Source organism: Sitophilus oryzae, unplaced genomic scaffold (assembly GCF_002938485.1).
Source record: "Sitophilus oryzae breed Bouriz unplaced genomic scaffold, Soryzae_2.0 scaffold_1058_pilon_pilon, whole genome shotgun sequence".
In the NCBI taxonomy this organism is placed as follows: Eukaryota; Metazoa; Arthropoda; class Insecta; order Coleoptera; family Curculionidae; genus Sitophilus; species Sitophilus oryzae.
In genome coordinates, this window is record NW_022145680.1 from 1,518,563 (window position 1) to 1,541,349 (window position 22,787).

The following is a 22,787-nucleotide window of genomic DNA, read 5'->3' on the forward strand; positions in this document are numbered from 1 at the left end:
TAAGAAAACACAAGTGGTGCAATAAGGTAACATTTTATTTATCAACATTCAACATCAATAAACATTTGTTGGAAAAAATACCTTAAAGGTTGTGCGAGAGATAATACAGATGGTGATAATACTATTTATTAGCACTTACAATATATGATTTGGTTGAATGTGCTTACTGATAAAAATCACGCGAGACGACACCCGACAAATATTTGTTTACTTTTTAAATGTCTACTTATATACTCAGACTTCAGTTATAAAGCTTTCTTAACCCGATTTACGACAACTAAATTAGTCTAACGACCTTTGAGCGATTATATCACTGTTTAAAAACATGATACACAAAAATTTTTGCTACAAACACAATATATGTTGTTAGAAAGATATTCACCTAATTTGAACTGCTCTTGATCTATATTATCTCTTGTGTGAAAATCCTACAAAGATTAGTCATTATTTTCAAAACCTTGAAGAGATTAAAATGTGATATAGTTTGCTTTGGTTTGGTTTACTTTTTAACTAAAAATTCTAGTCTAAAATTTCTTCAAAATGGGTGTATTGCCGTCACTGTATATCAAATTGGATTTGGTTTAAAAAAAATTAGACTGAGTAGAGAACGAGATCAGCTAGCTAGTTTTTCTTTGTACCTAATAATTTAAATGAAGTTAAATGAAGTAAGAAATTAAAAGTATGGTTACTAGTAGAGATGAGCAATAAATCGTAAACTGCGATTCAATCGCAGCGATTTTAGAATCGCAATTCCAACCTGCAATTGGCTCTCATAGGAAACTGCGACTGCGATTTCTTCCATTTACGAGTTTCAATTTATGCAACCAATATTACTATATAGTACGAGAGCTAGCAACGTCGGTAAAACAAGTATTTTAAGACTTCTGGCTCTTTGATATATCTTTTAGTCTGGTTGCCGGTAAACGTTGCGTTCCCTACTGCGCATTGAAAGAGGATCCTATATTTTTTATTAGTCCTTTAAATTCTAGTATTGAATATAAATCGAACATGTCTCCATAGCGCAGTGCGTAGAGGAACCGATGATTCAGAGTTCGAATCTGGGTCAGGACAAAGAAAATAAAATAAAAGTCTTTGACCTGACCCGGATTCGAACTCTGAATCATCGGTTCGTGGTCGAAAACTCTACGCACTGCGCTATGGAGACATGTTCGATTTATATTCAATACTAGAATTTATAGGACTAAATTAATAAAAAATATAGGATCTTCTTCCGATGCGTAGTAGTAAACGCAACGGGTTTTGGCAGCCAGACGGGCCGCATTCTATTCCAGAGAGCATAGCAAAAGATATATCAAAGAGCCAGACGTCTTAAAATACTTTCTCGTAAACGTTGCTAGCTCTTAGACTATTAGTTGCGATTTGCGATTGTGATTTTGTAAACTAGGACCGTGATAACCTCCTATCTGCGAGTTTTAATTTTTAGGTGTTGCTATTTGCGATTTTGTTTCAAATGTACTTTTGTGGTCCATTGAAGCATTTTATAGTAAACCGCGATTGCATTTTTCTCTGATTTTATTTATATACAGGGTGTTTCAAAACAAATGCGAAAAACTTCAGGGGGTGATTCCTTGTTCAAAATAAAGGGTAGTTTGCTTTATAAACGTTGGGTCAAAAGTCAACCATTAGGGAGATATCGCGGTACAAAGATGGCGGAAAAATAATGTTTTTTTTTATCTTGAAAACGAAAAGAGATACGCTAATGAAATTTTATGGAAGCATTACTGTTATGAAAACACACTTTCTGGTAATTTTTTCACTTTTTTAAAATGAGTGGAAGTGGTTGAAATAAACGACCCCTATCATTCTTGTTAAAGAAATTTAAAGAAAAAATCTTATCAATCACATGAAAAAATAAAATAAATTTGGATAGTTTAGTTTGTTTAGAAACTTTTTTATCTCTTGTGTTTTTTTATAAAACTCACCGATTTGAAATTAAAAAATAAAATGTAAAGCATTACCATGTCAGGACAAAAAACATTTTTAGATAAAGAATCTAGTGGGCTACTGTAATTTTTTTAGGAAAAAATCTAGTCGGCCTCTGTCACTTTTTAGGGTGTTTCTAATATTATTTTATTTGATATTACTCTACTGCAATACGTTATTATCTTACGATTAATTATTCCGAAGCCTTTTTTCTTTATCTAAAAATGTTTTTGTCCTGACATGTAATGCTTTATATTTTATTTTTTAATTTCAAATCGGTGAGTTTTATCAAAAAAACACAAGAGATAAAAAAGTTTCTAAACAAACTAAACTATCCAAATTATTTTTTTTTGCAGATTTTTCTTTAAATTTCGATAACAAGAATGATAGGTGTAGTTTATTTCAACCCCTTCCACTCATTTTAAAAAAGTGAAAAAATTACCAGAAAGTGTGTTTTCATAACAGTAATGCTTAAATAAAATTTCATTAGCCTATCTCTTTTCGTTTTCAAGATAAAAAATTAAAACCTTATTTCTCCGCCATCTTTGTACCGCGATATCTCCCTAATGGTTGACTTTTGACCCAACGTTTATAAAGCAAACTACCCTTTATTTGTAACAAGGAATCACCCCCTGAAGTTTTTCGCATTTGTTTTGAAACACCCTGTATAGAGAAGATATTATTTTCTAGGGCCAAGATCATAATATACCGAGTGTTTTTCAAGAGTGATTCGCCTCTATAACTTTTTTATTATTTCACAGAAAAAAAACGAGATTTGGTATGGTTTAATATGACATAAATTGGGATTGATTGACGTATTCAGTTCGTTTCGATCACTTCCTTTTTCACCGGAAATTAGTGCAACTTTTGATTTTTAAATGACACTATCGGTATTTTTTTACTTTATTCGATAGAAAATGACACTCTGAATAAAATGCAGCAAGTGCCTATATCTAAAAATCCAAATTTTTAAAAAAAAATTATCACCGGTTTTCCATAAACGTCTAACGTACCTTCGCAGTGAATCACCCTATAAACTACCCATTATTTTTTTTTTCAAATATACATTTTCTTTTCAGTTGTTCTACGATTTTCTGAGAGAGCTACTCCATACCTCGTGGGAGGACCTCTACATAAGGATACTTACTGTTTTGAACAATTACATTTTCACTGGAGTGATGATGATTCAGGCGGTTGCGAACATATTTTCGAGGGAAGAGCGTAAGTATTTCTTTAATAAACTATTATTAAATTCGTTATATCAAAATGGTTTTAGTCCAGTAGATTTGACATAAAAACACATATTTGATTTTTAAGGGTTTCCTTTGACCCTTTTTTTACAAGCCTTTGTTTAACTTGCCGTGTTAGTTTGGGTCGATATTATTAATTGTTTATTTATTTATTTTATATTCGCCAGAAGCATTCTACAAAAAATACAACTAGAATCGATATAATATATACTAGCGATGGGAATACCGGTTCCACATTAGTCGCGTTACAATAGCGACCGTTCCAGAGATATACCGCGACAAAATACGGCCATTTTGTCACTAAGGCACCGACTTCCAGAGTGTCGCTATTCCCGCCTATGCGGTACTTCTAGTCACTGTACCTATTTACTCCTCTCTCTGCCGTTATCTGTGTCCGTGCAAATTCATAAACAATAACAATTTATAAACCCCCAAATTTGCAAGCAATAAACAACATACAGATAGCTCGAAGAATTTAGTTATGCTAGCTTTTAATTTTGAAAATAAAAGTATTAAATAAAAAAATATAAAATAATATAATTTATTGGCATATATTTTTTTTTCCTTTTCCTTTTTTTGATAAATTGAAAGATGAAACTTTTTTTTTATGCGACGTTTCGCTCCGTTCAAAAACTCGCGGAGTTATGATAACAATAAAATGGGCACCTCAATTTTTCGAAAAAAAATACCAACAAAATATATGACTAAAATCATAAAAATAAAAACTATTAATTTGTAGGAAATTACACGAGCTACAAATTAACCCCCATAGTTGAACAGTCCTGAACTCTTCATTTTTACGAGATTTTTGGGTTTTAAGGGCTCAAAGAAGGTGGTCCTTACAGGCAAGTCAAACTAAAAAACGTAATATCCTTGTTTATATATTCTTAGAGTTGCTCAACCGACTAGACAAAATGTGCTTCCAACTGGAGGACAAATCGTGAACCTTTCGGGGCGGAGTCAAAAATATCGATTATTTTCGTTATCTTCCTCAGGGTAATGTAATAATATAGCCCGGGTTTCTGTGAACTTTAATAGTGATCAGCTGATTAAGAAATTTAAACGATACTTTTATTTTATTGTAAATTGTGGATTATTTTTGCTTGTTATTTTAAGAATTCTAAACCGTATTAACAAAGAAATTATTATTTCGATATGTTCGACATTATTTATAATTTATGATAATGCTAATTGCTGTTAATTAATATTTAAAAAAAAGTTACATACCTATTTTAATTTGATTTAATGCAGGTTTATAAAAGAATCATTTCATTCTTAGATTATTTTATTCTAAATTTTTTAAAAAATAAAAAATAAAAATTTGCATTATTTTTAACTTTTTAGTGTGTTTTTGAGTGTTTTACGAATTTTACGATATTTTTTTTGAAAACATAAAACTTTTTACATTTTTGATGCCAACTAATTGGTATGGTATTATTGGTATGGAAATTAGCCAAGAAAGAAAAGAATTGGCTATAACTTGTAATTTTTCTAAAAAAAAACCTATTATACCTATATCGCTGAAAAGCTTAAGAAATTGCGCTTTTTATGAAGTATGGTCCTAGTATGGTCCACCAACTATGGTTTCCATTTAAAAAAAACATATGTTTGTGTAATATGTCAAAAATGACAGGCTGTAGAAAAAAAAACAGAAAACACAAACTCATTAGGTATTTGATTATCTACAACTTTTATCTGAAAACTTTTTGTCTAAAATACCGTATGATCGAATAAAAACGGCGTCAGCGATGGCTATGAAATGACGATCGATGATATTTCCCATATATTTCCCATATAATTTTCCCATACATATTTTACATTTTACATTACAACGAATAATCTTCATTTCATAGCCATCGTTGACGCCGTTTTTATTCGATCATACGGTAGAATATAATGGAATTAGAGACAAGTTTTAAAATAGCCAAAATTTGTTTTTTTCGAAATATCTGATAAGCCTTGAACTTCTCTGAAAAATCCGAAAGGCGCATATTTATGACCCCACAAAACTGCAATTCTTTCCCCATTTAACCGACTCTCTATCTCCAGTAGTTTCCGAGATACCCATAGAGAACATCGCAGGAAACTCACCCTGTATAGTATTTAGAAACTAACTATTATTATTATTTGACTAGATTAATTTGATTAATAAGACTCGATCAATTTAATTTAAAATAAATTTGATCAGATTTTTTTTTCGTATATTCTACTACCAGAAAATCAAAATTATATGATAACGCATTTGTAACGAAGTTGAAGGAAGATGTTGTGTATCTATCACAATACTTAATAGAATCACTACAATTAGAAAAAATACCCAAATACCTTCACCTACTACTCATCTACAAAATAAACGAATATAATCTCTTATAAAAACACTACACTACTTCTTGTATTCTACACTGAAAAAATTATCAAACTTACTAATTAATCAAACAAAAAGAAAAATAACCAAATTATCCCTTCACCTACTACTTAACTACAAAATAAACTATAAAAACACTACTACTAAAGTATTTGTGGTATTCTACACTAAACAAAAAAAAATTATAATTAAACTTAATAAAATTAATCTAATTTTACACTACAACCACTACAACTACAAAGAAATAAGAACATTTTTTAAAACTAGAAGAAACAGAACTTCGATACGTGTGACCAGTATAGATTAAGGGGACAAAGAATATAAAATACTTTAAAAATGTGCATTCAGAAAGAAAAAATATGTCGAAAATTATCTAAACAAACATTTTTTTTTCTTATCAGTGGAAAAACATCGGCCTCGTCGGCCTTGCGGAATTTGTCGGGTATTTACAATGGTCGAATTGTATAATTACTAGCTTTTATAGCATATCTAATGGACAAAAAGTATCTGGTCGATTAGTAACCAATTGGCACAGTCCGAAAATTATCAATTTTTATTTTCTCTGTTTTTATTGGTCGCTTCAAAATTCAGAGTAACAAAAAATATTTTTCTGTAGCAAAAGACTGTGAAATACGCCCCGCCATCTGGTGCTTTACATCCATAAACGTCTTAGGTTGAACTACTTTAAAAATTCATATACAAGGGTAATATCTACGAAATAAAGAGATGTACAGAAAAATTGAAAGAGCGCAAAAATATTGCAAAAAAAAGGATCTTCAATTTTATTCTGTTACATTTTTTACGTATTTTGCTTAGTTTTTGAGCTATGTCAAAAAAATTAAAATTTTTTAAAAAATAAAAAATAAAAATTTGCATTATTTTTAACTTTTTTCCAAATTTAGGCATTCTAAACCGCTCGAACTTGCAGAGTCCATTGTTAGTACCTAAATATAGCCAACTGAACATGTATTATGCTTAGTTTTTATTTTTATAATTTTGATCTAGATTTTGTTGTTGATTTTTTTCCGAAAAAATGAGGTGACGATTCTATTTTTATCATAACTTCGCGAGTTTTTGAGTTACAAACTTTTTTAAAAAATCATTTAAAAGGTCTTTTCAAGCACTTTAAAAACGGTCATACTCATTTTCTTCGAAAAATATGTTCTTTCGCCATTATTTTACGGTAAAATGTTGCAATTTAGTTTTCGAAAAATAAAAAATCACCTTTACAGAGTTATAACTCGGGTATTATTACACCTACGGTAATCATTTAGTTATTCCAAAAGCTTCACTTTTGATTTATATGGGTTTAGCGATAAACCGCCAGGTTTTCGAGTTATTTATAAAAAATGGCAGAAAAATATGCAGTTTTTAAATGAAAAATTAACATATTCAATCCTAAATAACTAGGAAAATATTAATTTTCTGAAAAAATGTTATAGAACATTTTTTGCTTAGAATTCAGCACTTTATTGATTTTTGCAATTATAATGGGTGATTTATTTTTTACCCCCGAGAACCACTCACCCCAGGGTGAAAGCACGCATCGCTACTATGTAATTTTTGTTTCTTACATATATCTCTATTCACTGTTAAAATTTCAAGTCAATCGGTACAAGTGTTCAGAATTCGGACCCTAAAACCCTCGCTTACTGGCCTAAAATGTAATTCTGTTTCTTTGCAGATTATATAACTCTAATTGGGATTATATCTTTAATCAATTGAAAGTAGCTTTACAAATTCTTTTTTTTTGCGGTCATATTTCTTCTTTGTTTTTTCGTATTTGTGTAAAAGTGTTTATTTGTAACTATCTAAATATCTATCTATTATCAATCGAAAATGCCTAGTACCTAAACCTATAGAAAATCGCGAAAAGTAACGTAACGACTGTAGCGGGAGCATCAACGCCAACAGCAACCGATCAAAGCGCGACGCTACGTACTTACCAGTTCCAGTTCCTACTGTTCGCGACCGACGAAAACTCGACCCTACGAGCGCTCCAGCAGTCGCGCGACCACCTGCACTGGAGTGAAAGACGTCGCGGTATTAGGTCGTTACCAGTTACATTTCTTCGCGACAGACGAAGCGGTCGGGATCGCGCGACGCTCCGTACCAGTTCCAGTTACTACTCTTCGCGACCAACGAAATCGCGACCCTAGGAGCCCGACGGCTGGAGCGAAACACGGCATTATGTAGTTACTGCGGTTCGAGCTAACTCCAAGAGCGATTATAAATAATTTATTTGCAAGTTATAAATAATTTATAGTTTTGTCGTTATTATGATCGTCGTTCTTCAGTAACATCTTACAGATTTGTTGTGGAGCGCGACACGATGTTACAAAAAAATACCGCTCCAAAATCGTCTTACTCAAATACAGACACATCATTAAATATACTCACAATAATACAGTAACAAAATAATAAGAAAAGGCAAGCATAGTCTAAAATTCGTTTTTGACAACAATAATTACTATTAACACAAATTACTAAACTTAACACGATTTCTAAATTTACTTAATGAATTACAAAAATAGTCCAAGTCGCACCCATTCACACTCCTGAAAATTCTAATTGCAGGGCAATTTTGTGCATAAAAAGCTGGCTATTTTTTAAAATTGACATTTGCTAAACAATCCGGTGAATTGATACAGTTTGTTATTAGTTGATAGAAAAACCATATACCCAAATAATCCCATCTGTGTTCTAAGTTTTGGAAGTTCAGATACTCTGTAGTTTTCAACCATATTCAATAGAATGTTAGATTTACTAAGGAAGAAATGCATATACATAGTTTTAAAAATTTTATCAATTTGGAAAAATCTATTTTCTACAACGATGCACCACCCTGTATATATACATATAGAACAATTATTTGATTATTTCATAAGTTAGAATTTGTTGTTTATTTGCCAGCAACACATGCTACATGCAAAAGCAGGTAGCTCTAATCTCAGTTTTTACATCATCAAATAATTCTTTAAATAATTACTTAGTAACAGGATTATTGATAAAAACATATGACATATACCGTAGACAGTATATGACATAAATTAGGATTGATTGACGTATTCAGTTGTTTTCGGTTACTTCCTGTTTTACCGGAAATGACTACAACTTTTGATTTTTAAATAGCACCCTCGGTATTTTTAGCCGACCATACCAATAGGTATGGTAGGCTATTAGGATCGGGAAAAAAAAAGTTTTTTTAATTTCACTCAAAATGAGTTACTTGGGTCATAAATGACCTAAATACAAAATATTTTCATGTTGTCTGTCTGTCTGTCCGTCTGTCTGTCCGTCTGTCCGTCTGTCCGTCTGTCCGTCTGTAACACGATAACTCAAAAACCGCTGAACCGATTTTAACCAAATTTGGCACAAAAATACTGTGGCACCCGAGAATCTGGCCATTAGTTTTTGGTGGGGGTGGGGGGTTGGTAACGGGGTATGGGAGGGGGTTAAAAATTTTAAAAAATAACTAACGTAACTCCAAAATTACAGTAGCTAGCGAAACGCGGTTTTCAAATTAAGATTAGGAATAATATTTGCAACAAAATCCATACATATATAAACGCTCAAAGGTTTTTTTTGTTACATCCATCCCGCCGAAACTGCTTTACCAATCTTTTTATTCTTTTTAAATGAAAGGCATATATGTCTAGATTTGTTATGGAGTATTTTTAAATTGTTGAATGGCTATTTCTTTGTGTAAATCGACTAAATATTAAAACATACCTGAAAAACACCTACACACAATACCTCCAGAAATAAATTATTTGTCATTGTCAATGGTTTGTCAGTTAGATTATATATATCAAATTTTTAGATATTTTAGGGATCAGTTCATACAGTCAGCTTTAGATACATAAATATTAGAACAAAGGTTCGTTTAAACGACATTAGTGAATTAGCTACACAAAGCGATTTTAGGAAATTCATCCTCTTAGAGAGTAAAATTATGTCGGAACAATTTGTTGTATGAAAATTCCTTACTATGTGGTCTAGAAGAATGAAATCCTACAAAAAGATTTAGAAGAGATTTTTGAAATTCGTCAACTAAATGGATAAAGTTAGTAAAAATTTATATAAAACTTGGTGACCTCTGGATTATACACATAAAAATTGGCACAAAGGATCATTTAAAAGACATGAGTTAATTATTTGGATAAAGCGATTTTATGAAATTTATAATCTTAGGGAGTAGAATAGGGAATGAAAGTTTGCTGTACGAAAATGCATTACTATTACATCTAGCAGTATAAAATGTTATACAAGGGTTTATTTAGTGACACATCAATAATATAAACGAAATATTTCTTCTTCAATTATCCTTCAAGGAATAAAAAATAACTATAAATAGAGTATTAGTGCTCTTAATAAACCAAAAAAAAGAGATGAAAAATAAAAATATATATCAAGGGAATATATTAAGTAAAGCGACAATTGAAAATTTCAAATATTCATTTGAAAACTTCATATTTCAAAACTGTAAATAATCATTTCACTATTTATTATTTTGAAGAGATTTTATATTTTCAAAATTTCTTTGAAATTGACTTTGGTTCGACTTCGAAAATTATCTATATATAAATAAGAAATAAAAAACCGCCCTGGAAGATCGCCATCCACCCTCTATCCAACCATACATAATTAGTTTCAGTCAATGGAAGTAGTTAGAAAAATTGAAAAAAAGTGTTAAAAAAGCAACATTTCAAAAACATTTTGTGGTCAAAATTGAACTTCTTTGAAATATTTTGATTTCGATAACTTCTAGAATTATTAAGATTTTTTTTTCAGACGGCTCTAATCAAAAGTTTTATTTTTGGTATACAAAGTGTGTCATAAAGTCATATACAGGCGATGAAAAAATAAAAAACGGTTTTTAAATTTTCGAATTTTCTTAAGTACATAATAATATTTAAAGAGAATAAAAATGCTCTTGAATTGGAATATTGACGGCTTTTCATAAATTTCAAGTAAAAAATATGTAATAAGTCAAAAATAACAATATCGATTTTTTGTCGAGCGAGTCTTAAATAAGTGCAATTATTCTTAGCGGTAGTAGGTATATTTGACCCCAGAAACACGATTATGAGTTTTTTCGCGAAATTTTTTTTGAAAATTTGGAATTTTTTGAAAAACCTTTTGGATTTTTTTTAGTTTTTAGTTAAAAACCATAATTTCTTGATAATATGGCAACATAGATAGGTAGTAGACTAAATTTACAAGACAGAAAACCCGAAAAGCTGCAGTGTTCTCAAAATTTAAGCAAAAAAATATATATTTTTTTAAATTTTTAAAGTAAAATAACTCAGTTATTTTGGAGTTATTTGAAAAACGGTAAAGAGAAAATATGGTTTTTTATCGAGATCTACCAGCCCTGAAAATATTTGCACTTATTCAAGACTTGCCTTGTAATACCCAGAAAATATCCAGAAAATCGACAATTGATAACTTTCATATGAAATAGGCGTAGCTCTAAAACTCTTAAAAACATAGTTTAAATAGAGCATTTGTAAGGCTCACTAGCTCTATATACAAAGTAAATCATTTAAATCAATGCATAAACTATTCGAGGTGTAACGCGAACGTAGTCGCGGGAAAAACCTAGTTTGTAATAACATCAAAATCAGTCAAAGTCGCAGTTTTCGAGATATTAACATATTTTAGTATGGGCGGCTATACGTGCCTCCCGGCGCCAATTTTTTTACTTTATTTGATAGAAAATAGCATTCTGAATAGAATGACATATCATATGTCAACTTTTGACATTTTCGTATATGGTTTATTTGAAATTATAACTTGCGGTTCGTAACGAAAATTTGACTCGAAATACCAAGTGTGTGGTATCAAATTGTTCATAAAAGAATGCTTTTTCCAAATACGCTAATGAGCCACCCTCATTCCATTTGAAAAAATTGAGATATGATTAAAAATACGAATTGAGCATTTTCTAACCGGCCAGGACAAGACACACAAAAACATTAGACGATCAAATCTATTTTTCCAAGACTCCTTGATTAAGAATTAAGTGTTTTTAACATATAGCCATAGCACTCTAGATTGAATTTTAAAATACGATTTTTTATTAAGCGAGAATGTCAAAAGTTGGCATATGATATTTCATTCTATTCAGAATGTCATTTTCTATCGAATAAAGTAAAAAAAAATACCGAGGGTACCATTTAAAAATCAAAAGTTGTAGTCATTTCCGGTGAAACAGGAAGTGACCGAAAACAACTGAATACATGAATCAATCCCAATTTAAGTCACATACTAACATAACAAATCTTGTTTTTTTACCTAAAAAAGTAAAAAAGTTATAGGGGTGAGCCACTTTTGTGACGCACCCTGTATATTGACGTACTAAACGTTTAAAGAACATGTAGGTACCACAAAGAAAACATGTTTACTCTCAGCTTAATGTACCGATATCCAAATAGTAAATCTAGTATCAGTACGACCGATTTATCAAATATTTACCCTTAACAATGTTTTTCTTCTCGTATTTTCACAAACATTATTTAAGTTAACGAGTTTGCACATGCAATAGCAATAAATATTAATACCATAATCGTGATATGTTACATAAGCACTTTTGGATCGCAAAAATACTGGGTTAAAAATAGATTTTATTATTGACTCGATTACCTAACAAGAAATAATTATGTGCCTTGAATTACGCCTTTTTCAATTTGCTAAGTAAATAATAATTGTTTGTTATTAGGTATTAGTAATTGGTGGCCAATTGATAAAGTGAAAACGATTAGGTATCAATTTGGTTATTTTCCTCATAATATATACTCAAATTTGTTGGTTTTTCATTATTTGCTCGATATAAATGTGTTTACAAAGAAATATATCAAGATGGAAAAATATAGATTACAGAAAATTGTTTTCATCATTAGATACCTATTTGTGGTTAAAGTTAATTACTAGAAATTAATTGAATGCTATAAGGAATTATTTAATTTTCTTCGAAGTATTTCAAATTAAAAAAATGAGACAGTAGAAAAAAATATAGGTATGCTCTTTTTTAAGCGCAAATAACTTTTGAAAAGTGTGTATTATTACGGTGATATCGAATACGGTTAATACGGTTCTCGAAAAAAGCCCAATAAATTAACACTAATAAAAGCGGTACAGCAACTTTACTGCAATTGTTCCGCAAGAATTAAAATAGGCCCAACTCTATCTGAATTATTCCCAATATCAAAAGGTCTAAAACAGGGTTGTTGTCTGTCCCCAACTTTATTTAAAATCTACCTATCAGAAGCTCTTAAGCACTGGCGCAAGAAGCGCTCTCAGATGGGAATACCTATTAATGACAACCTTTCTCTGTATACTCTGCATTTCGCCGATGACCAGATAGTAATGACCCAAGACAAAGAAGACCTGGAATACATGACCAGAAAACTGATAGAAGAATACGAGAAATAGGGACTGGAGCTAAACAAGGAGAAGACAAGATACATGTGTGTTGGTGGCGAGTAGGAAGACCTAGTATTAAATAACAATATAAAAATTGACGCGATTGATTGCGAAGAATATATGTATTTAGGGGTAAAAATCACAAGCAAAGGGAGATGCGAAAAGAGGAAATCGAAGAACAGATTGGTAAAGGCAGAAAGGTGATAGGAGCGCTAAACTCGGTGCTTTGGTCTAAGGATATCTCGGATCACAGAAAAAAAAAACTGATTTATAATGCGATTCTGAAAAGCATAATGTTCTATGGCTCTGAGGTATGGCAGTTAAGCGAAAAACATAAAAAGAAGTTGTTGTCGATCGAAATGGACTTCTGGCGAAGATCAGCCCAAATCTCCCGTTTATACAGAATTAGAAACGAGAGAATACGTGAAAAAATGAAGGTGGAGGGTAACATTGTACAAGATATACAAGAAAAACAACTACAGTGGTACGGCCGTGTACAACGAATGGCTGACGATATAATACCAAAGCCAAAGCAGTGGACACCTACAGACAGACTTAAACGAGGCCAACCTAAACTCTCCTGGAATCAAGGAGTCGACAGTGCCATGTCGGATGGGAACCTACTACCAGAAGACTGGGACAACAGATGGAGGTAGCACATGGAGACTACAGGGCGACGAAGGACGCTGTAAAACCGGACATACATACATGGGTAACTAATATCTTCATTTTTCCTGGAATGAGAAGATGTAGTCATGTTTGTCTTTGATAACTGGAATTACTTTAAAAATACCACGCATCAGTACACTACAAGAAATATAAACAATTGTCTTCTTCTGTTCCAGACAGACATAATTTCAGTTACTTACAAAAAAGCAGTTCATAATAACATAATTTTAGTTACTTACAAAAAACACAGAGATTGACTCAAAAATCTGGACATCTCACTGCAAGGCACTATTGATTGAAAGTAGGCAAGATGACATAGTAGAAGGCACAGCCAATATCAAGAACATCAAGATACAAAACTAACTATACCAGTGGAAGAAGCAAAAAAAGAACTTAATAAGATGAAAATTAAAAGATCTTCAGGTCCAGGTAATATCCCAGCTGAGCTACTAGAAGGTAGCCCTAATGAATAAATGCCTAGCAATCAAAAGAATACCCCAATAATGGAAAATGTCTCATTTAGTATATAGTATGTCTCATATAGCATTTAAAAAAGGAAATCGGAGAGACCCTGGATGCTACAGACGACTAAGTGTCAATTATGGGTCACTGCCAGCTGAGATCGTACCTACAGAGGATGGGACTGGTGGAAGACGCTGAATGCCAACTCTGTATGAAAGGTGACGAAACAATGAAGCATGTTATGTGTACCTGCCCTGCTGGGGGCAAGACCAGGTTTGAGGTATTTGGCAAAACCACACTAGACCTATCAGACCTAGGAGACATATCACCCTCGGACATAATAGCCTATGTTAAAATGTTGGGTCTTGAGGGTCAACTTTAATGCTCTTTTTCTATTAAAGAGCTTGTAGAACCTGAGCCGCAATAGGCCCTCGCGACTTTAGTGAATACGAATAAGTACGAAGTGTCAATTGTACGTTGGGCAGGTTGTAGAACCTATAATAAGCACAAAGAGTCTTAGACAGGGTTGCGACCTCTCTCCTTTAAGACTTTTTCAACGTCTATGTAGAAGTCCCGCTGGAAGAATGGAAAAGACAATATGAACCTATAGGCATACTGGGCTGACGACCAAATAGTGATGACGCAGAGTGCGTTTAACCGATACATGATGAGAAGACTCTATGTATAATATGAAAAGTGGGGTCTACAAGTAAGTTTTGAAAAACAGAATAGCTAGTAGTCAATAGTGAAGCCGCGTTTGAAGTTCTGATTACCGATGATACTCAGGTCATACAGGTCGACAACTTTAAATATTTAGGATCAATCGTAACTAAACAGGGCATTGGAGAGGATGAAATTAAACTCGGCAGTTAAGCTGGCGAGAGAATAGTTTGATGTTTGAATTCATTATTGTGGGGTTGGCATCTCTCTCTTAGAACCAAAAAACGGCCATGGTTGAATCTATGGTGGTGTGCTATGGTTGCGAAGTATGGGCTCTAACAGCCGAAATGAAACGGAGATACAGCATTCGAAATCTACTATCTCAGAAGAAGCGCAGGCGCATCGAAAATGGACCGAATTACCAACATAGAGATCAGACACCCAATGAATGATCCAGAGACAATTATAGACAGAGTAGAAGTCAGAGATCTGAAGTGGTTTGGCCATCTATTAAGAATGACGGAAGATCGATGGCCTTTCACGTCTATTTCAGGGGAGTCCTCCACTAAGAAGAAGGCGAGGTAGACCAAGAAGGTCGCGGAACAACACAACCAGGCAAGCGGTGGCATCTAGAGAGCTGGATGAACTGGATACATTTAATAGAGAGGTTTGGCAAAGGCAAACGGGAAAGCCGCAGTAGCTGTATTCTTGATTAATAGATTGGGCTGAATGTCTAATCAAATCCCATATATACATATACAAAAAGAAATATTGATTATATTATATGTTAATTAAGATATTCAATTTCTTTCCTGAAAGAGTTCTACAACTGCCTAAAAATTGGGTAAAAAAATGTTCTTCCTAATTTCCGTTTTTGGGATCGTTTGCCGATTACTTATCGTACTGATGATGCTGGAGGACAGTTATACACTAGTGTACTGTGAGTTCTACTAATAAAAAATAAGTTTATGTCTAATGTACCCTTTTAGTCGCGTATTTACTCTAGCATTTAATAAATATAAACGCATAAAGCAGGGCCTTTAAACATACATGTCTAAATAATTTTTAGATTTTTTGTGACTTAAAAATGAGACACTTTTTTGGCACTCTCAAAATGATATACGTACTTTTTGGGGATACTTTAGGTATAGTTTTACTCTTGCAATAGTTTCCTTATCACGAAATGCTTTTATAGAACAAATACCTTTATATTTATATTAGTGTAATAGTGTAACTAAAGAAAAAACTAAAAGTTCTGGAAAATATCTCATTTTTACCTACACTTTGCCTAGAATTAACTTTTAAGGCCATTTAAATCTTTGTTTTAAGGTTTGCTTCCTTATTAGTAGTTCTAAAGAAAACTTAATTTGTTTCAGTTACTCAATGGAAGCTCACGCTGTGCATTATAATCTGAAATACGGAAGCTTTAAAGACGCAGTTGACAAGCCGGATGGATTGGCAGTTATTGGATTTTTCTTGGAAGCGACGGACAATGAAGACAATCCGTGTTTCAGTGAAATGGTCAAAGGAGTACAAAACGTAATTAAAATCAACACCACCACAAATATAGCGCCAGGTATTTACTGAATTATACATTTTTTCATAAAACATCTATTATACATTAATGTAGTAATTATTATTGTAGTTATAAAATTCTAGTTCCTCAAACAAAACTTAGTTACAAGTTAGATTCTTTGAATAAAAAGATTAAAGTACGAGTAAAACTCTTAGGTTGAGCGCGATGGGGACCTAATATGACTTAAGACTCAAATCAAACTTGACATATCATTCTATTCAGAGTGTCATTTCTATCGAAAAAAGCTTTGAATAAGAAGACTAAGGAAGGAGCATAATCTTTGAATAAGAAGACTAAGGAAGGAGCATAATGCTATCCATGTATTCATGCATGGTGGGCGTAAAAAGCTCTCTAGGGTGGGGATCCTTGACAGTTCTGTTTGACGATTCATTTGACACATTTGAATTTTATTTGAAATTTTGTGGATTTGTCAGTATTTACGGAGCTTATTTTATGTTATTTATTATTTATTCTACGACTGATAGTTGTATAAAGGTAGTAAATCTAGATGGAAGTTGTGGCAGAACTTAAATTAACAGTGACATTATCGCGATTTATCGAAAAAGACTCTAAAATAGTTGGTTGTGTAGCGTGCGGTAGATCTCGGCAAAAATTGAGTGAAATAATGGAACAACTTTTCGCTAGTAAGTAATTATATAATATATATATATATATACGTGTAGTAAACCGATCATTTATGAAATTCACTTAAATTAACAAAATTATATATTTTCTTGCATTTTAGCTTTTATTTACTACTGGTCAAAGATCAGATGTCAAAGAATTTTGATACGTTAATTTGACTTACCTACTTCAGTGGTGTATCGGATGTTTGTGTTAATAAATACTTATTATAACTTATCTATTTTTATTAGAATTATATATTTTTATAACAATTTTAATAACTACCAACATTTATTCACAACGTAAAATAAAATAACACATTATTGAGTCTACCCCACGTCTACCCTACATCATAGTTTTACATTTTTTAAATAAAATTAGAACGGCACTGATAAACCGGAATTTAAGTCGGCCATATTTGAGGCCCATCGCAGTGTACCTAAGATTTTTGATATGCTCCTTCCTTAGTCTTCTTATTCAAAGAGCATAATGCTATCCATGTATTCATGCATGGAGGGCGGAAAAAGAACTCTAGGGTGGGGATCCTTGACAGTTTTGTTTGCCGATTCATTTGACACATTTGAATTTGATTTCAAATTTTGTGGATTTGTCAGTCTTTACGGAGCTTATTTTATGTTATTTCTTATTTATTCTACTGCTGATAGTTGTATAAAGGTAGTAAATCTAGATGGAAATTGTGGCAGAACTTAAATAAACAGTGACACTGTCGCGATTTATCGAAAAAGACTCTAAAATAGTTGGTTGTGTAGCGTGCGGTAGATCTCGGCAAAAGTCGAGTGAAATAATGGAACAACTTTTCGATAGTAAGTGACCGAGTAAGTGACTATATAATATACATACGAGTAGTAAACCGATCATTTATGAAATTCACCTAAATTAACTAATTGTATATTTTTTCTTGCATTTTTGCTTTTATTTACTACTTGTCAAAGATTAGATGTCAAAGAATTTAGATACGTCAATTTGACGTACCTGCTTCAGTAGCGTATCGGATGTTTATGGTTATAAATAATTATTATAACTTATCTATTTTTATTAGAATTTTATATTTTTATAACAATTTTAATAACTACCAACATTTATTCACAACGTAAAATAAAAAAAATATTTAGTCTACCCCACGTCTACCCTACATCATAGTTTTTTTAAATAAAATAAAATTAGAACGGCACTGATAACCCGGAATTTAAGTCCGCCATATTTGAGGCCCATCGCGGTGGACCTAAGATTTTTGATATGCTCCTTCCTTAGTCTTCTTATTTAAAGGAATAAAGTAAAAAAATACCGATAGTGTCATTTCAAAATCAAAAGTTATAGTCATTTACGGTGAAACAGGAAGTGACAGAAAACAATTAAATATGTCAATCAATCCTAATTTATGTCATATACTAACATTCCAAGTCTCATTTTTAAATCTGAAAGAATAAAAAAGTTATAGGGGGTGAGACACTTTTGAGCCGCACCCGGTATACCAAACCAAACCAAACAGTTTAGTCTGTTTTAGTATCATATTAGTTTTATAATGAATCAAAATTGTAAAACCTAAATAATTTGGGATTTTAAGGCAAAAAATATATAATTCAAATTTTGAAATTTGGAATATTCAAAATCCACTTGGTATAAAAAATTTTATAATATAAAATTTTTATATACAGGGTGTCCCAGAAATAAGTGCATGTATTTTAAGGGGTGGTAGATCTCGATAAAAGAAACATATTTTCTCTTTATCGTTTTTCAAATAAGTCCAAAATAACGGAGTTATTTTAACTTTGAAAATTTCCAAAAAAAATGATTTTTTGCTAAAATTTTGAGAACCACTGGATCTTTTCGAGATTTTCTTTCTTGTAAGTTTAATCTATGGTTTAGTTTAGCTACATAATAAGCTATGGTCTAGTTTAGCCTATGTTGCCATATTATCAAGAAAATATGTTTTTTTAACTAAAAACTAAAAAAAATCCAAAAAATTTTTCAGAAAATTTCGAATTTTCAAATTTTTTTTCGCGAAAAAAACTCATAGGCGTGTCTCTGAGGTTGAACTATACTACCAGTTAAAATAATTGCACTTATTTCTGGGGCACAATTTTTAAGGCAAAAACTATAACATTAATTGTGAAGTAAGTTTTAGACACACTGTATATTTACAAAAAAAAGTTTTTTTTAATGTATTATCGTTGATTGAAAGGATTGGGAATTTACGCAACCTAATGGGCAAATTCGTGATAAGGCTGATTTGATTTCCCCTTAGTCTCAAGTGCTGGACGGTGAAGCCACTACTCGTTCTGCGGCCAATGCATAGAGCACTCATATTCTCTAATTCGGCTAGCGAAGGCATATCGAAGACGGTGTGGAACTGAAAGCGACAGTGTTGCCACATTAAAATGTGTAATATCTGTAATACGTTTGACGAAAAAATTCGCGTTTGTGTATTGAAAATTTATTTGTGTTAAACGTGGAATAATCAACAAAAATAAAAATTCTTTTTTTAGTTCTGAATATTTCGTATGATCGAAAAAAAAGTCGTTTAGTTGGCTTGGAAATATTATACAAATAATATAACATATAGAAATATTGTTAAGGTCAAGGTGTATTACTGGTTGCATAACCGCAACGGTGCATTGAGGAACTTGGCGAATTCGACAGAAAGTAAAAGAAAATTACAGAATTCTTTAGAAAATTCCAGAAACCATCGCCAGGGGGTATATAAGGCCCGCGCTTTGACACTTGGAGCAGTCTGAAGATAGTCTGAAGTCTGAAGTTTGATAATACCGCGAAATACCGTTAGAGTAATAGTAGTTGCATAAATTGTGTTGTAAATAGTATAAGTTGTGTGTACAGAGTGAGACAAATAAATTCGTTAAGTATTTTATCGTGCGTTTAAATAGTGGACCCACGGAATCCGTAACAATATTTTACATATGGAATAACAGCGATCTTCATTTCCAAGCCAACTCTGACGCCGTTATTTTTTTAACCATATAATATTATATTAAATTGTTTAATGATAGTAAATCCGTATTATTAACGTTCTGTGTCCAAAATCCGTAAATCTACGGATTAATCCGTAGTTCTGGCTACACTGGCAATCACCCACTCTGCCGACTGAAATCAGAACTACTGTACTGTATTCTTTATCTGTGCTGTAATTGACTACCAGCGCGCAGCGTCGCAGAGCTAAACTAAATCTCGGACAGGTTGACTAGCGGCGACGGTATCACCAGCTACATCTCGGACAGGTTTTGTGCCATGAAAGCGCCCATAAGGTTGCACATCTTCTTTCTTCAATCAACGGTATTATTCAGTTTTTTTAGTCACCCTGTATACGAAGTTGTTTCAAAATTATATAAAGAATAGTCTGCAACATTTTCTGGAAAAACTGACTTAATACACTGTATAATAATATTTTAATATAAACATCTAACATTCTCTTACCAACCAACAATAGAAAAATATCTTAGTTTAACTAAACTAGATATTATAAAATAACGCTAAACGCATTTCCTTTCTGCAACAGTCCCTATGTAATTTAATTGTCATATTATTTATCCTAGATTGCCTGAACTGGATTAAAGAGGAGGCTCAGTGCAAAGGCTACTACACTTACCAAGGCTCTTTGACTACCGAACCGTATCTGGAAAGCGTCACATGGATTTTATACCCCACCCCAATCCACGTATCACGACAACAGGTTAGTTAAAATAGATTTTTACGCATTTGAACGTTATTGTGTACCTAGCTATCAATATGAACTTTAACTAAACTTTATTATGCAGTCTTTAGTTACGAAATATAGAGAGTGGTCCGAACTGTATTCCAGAAACTTCGGCAACATATTCTGCAGATAAAAATAAGTAAAAAAATTTGTATAAATATATGTCCTAAAATTCTTAGTTTCGGAGATACAGGGTGTAGGAGTTAACTAGTAACTAGTAAAATACAATTACAAACAAAGCTAAAAAAGGTTAAAAAAATATTACAATTATTCGATCATAGATATGCTATGGTAAGCCGAATTGGGCATTAAAATGACTATATTACAATTACAAAGGACAGTAATTATCAGTTTAAGTTTAACAAGAAGAGTAATTAAAACTTTCTCTAAAAAAAAATTTGGTAGGAAAATTCCCTTCAAACACTTTTTAGGTGAGGGAGGGGGGCCAAATTATGTATAGTATTTAGTCTAAAAAGCAGGAAAGCTAAATGTAATAATATAATATTTCTATTATTTTTCAATGTATTATTCATGTGTTTTTTATTTATTAGTCGAATGTAGTTTGTAAGATTTTCAATTATGTTAATTAGAGTAAGTTAATAGTTTGACTTATGTTTTACTTTATATAAGTTTGTATTTTATTGTATTTTAATCAATCTATTTACGATTGTAACTGTATTTTATAACTTGCCTTTTTTGTATGACTCCTCAAAATATTTATCTATTTTGCCATTTTTAAACAAAATTATTTTTTGAAATAAACATTTGAAAAGATTGTGAAGTTTTGAGTCCCTTCAATGACTAAAGAATCCAAAGACAAATAACACCCGAGAGCAAATTGTGACGATGTCACCAAACAGTGCCGTGGCACATATTTTTCTTAACCTAGCTGTTTGAAGCAATATTTATATTTTTTGATAATTGTTTTGACTACGCCTATGGTGTATCCTCCTAATTAATTACGAAAAAAACGTATTAAAATGTTAACAAAAGGTACAAAACTAGTATCGACGTAGGACACATATCAAGTACATATAGATGTTAATTGAAATTGAGGAATAATTATCGAATTCAATAAGAAAACGCTAAAAAGTTGGAGTGGACTGTTTATTTTACCTATGAAACTTCTGACTCTTTCTTATCGCTGCTGCTTTTACACTTGAAAGCTGAACAACTAATCACCATTGTAATAAAGTTTATACAAAGTTTACTACACACAAACTATTAAAAATCGCTAAAATTGTCGTTGGTGACCAAATGATGACTCATTGTTTGCCACCAAAACAAAAAAAAAGGTCACAAATTCTGCTGCAGCACGTATAGGGGCGTCACATGTCCTTATATTCTTTAGTCATTGAGTCCCCTACCTTTTAGAGGTTAGGTTTAGACAGTAATTTTAATTATTTATTTTCGTTTTTTATATACGTGTTTCTAAATGTCCACATTTTTCTTTCAGGTTGCTTACTTCAGGGAACTAAAATCAACCGCATGCGAGAAAATCAACATCGTCAACAACGTCAGACCGATCCAGAGCCCTCCAGCCGACAAGAAAATCAACGTTATCTTCGCCAGATCGCACAAGCAAAGCGAGTAGAAACCTAACGCTCCATCTCTTAGACTAAACTCATGCCATTAAACCTGGGTCAGGGAATCATCATATACTTACATTTCCACAAATCCTTTCAAAATAAAAAATCATTCGATGTATGTAGCGCCGGTAACGCCACAAGTTAAGACATCGATGATGAAAAGATGAAACGTCGAAACGCCCTATTGCGTATTGCCATACCTCATCAAAATTACAAGTGCCTATGTAAAATATCACTGAATTTGGTGTACCTGCCATAGAATTTTCTATCTTGTATAAATCGATAGTTTTTATACGTACCTATGTACATTATATCCGTTTTAGTGTTCTTTTAATAAAAATTAATACCAAAATATTCTTCAAACATAGATTGGTGAATATACATGTGATGTTTTTTTACAAATTCATATCGTGTTTATTAGTCTAAAAATGTATTGTTTTCTGTTATATAAAATGTGATTTTGTAGAATGTTTTGGTGCTAGCAACTTTA

General features: G+C 32.1%; 1 protein-coding gene across 2 annotated transcripts in view; it reads left to right on the forward strand.

Moving 5' to 3' along the window:
- Nucleotides 1–22,787, forward strand: part of LOC115876014 (carbonic anhydrase 2) — a 134,143-nt gene extending 111,356 nt beyond the window's left edge. For both annotated transcript variants that reach the window (XM_030891682.1, XM_030891690.1), the window contains exons 4-7: nucleotides 3,024–3,165; nucleotides 16,155–16,354; nucleotides 20,548–20,684; nucleotides 22,165–22,787. In XM_030891682.1, the coding sequence (XP_030747542.1) occupies nucleotides 3,024–3,165; nucleotides 16,155–16,354; nucleotides 20,548–20,684; nucleotides 22,165–22,302 (617 nt within the window). In that variant the 3' untranslated portion in view covers nucleotides 22,303–22,787. The remainder of the gene's footprint in view (nucleotides 1–3,023; nucleotides 3,166–16,154; nucleotides 16,355–20,547; nucleotides 20,685–22,164) is intronic.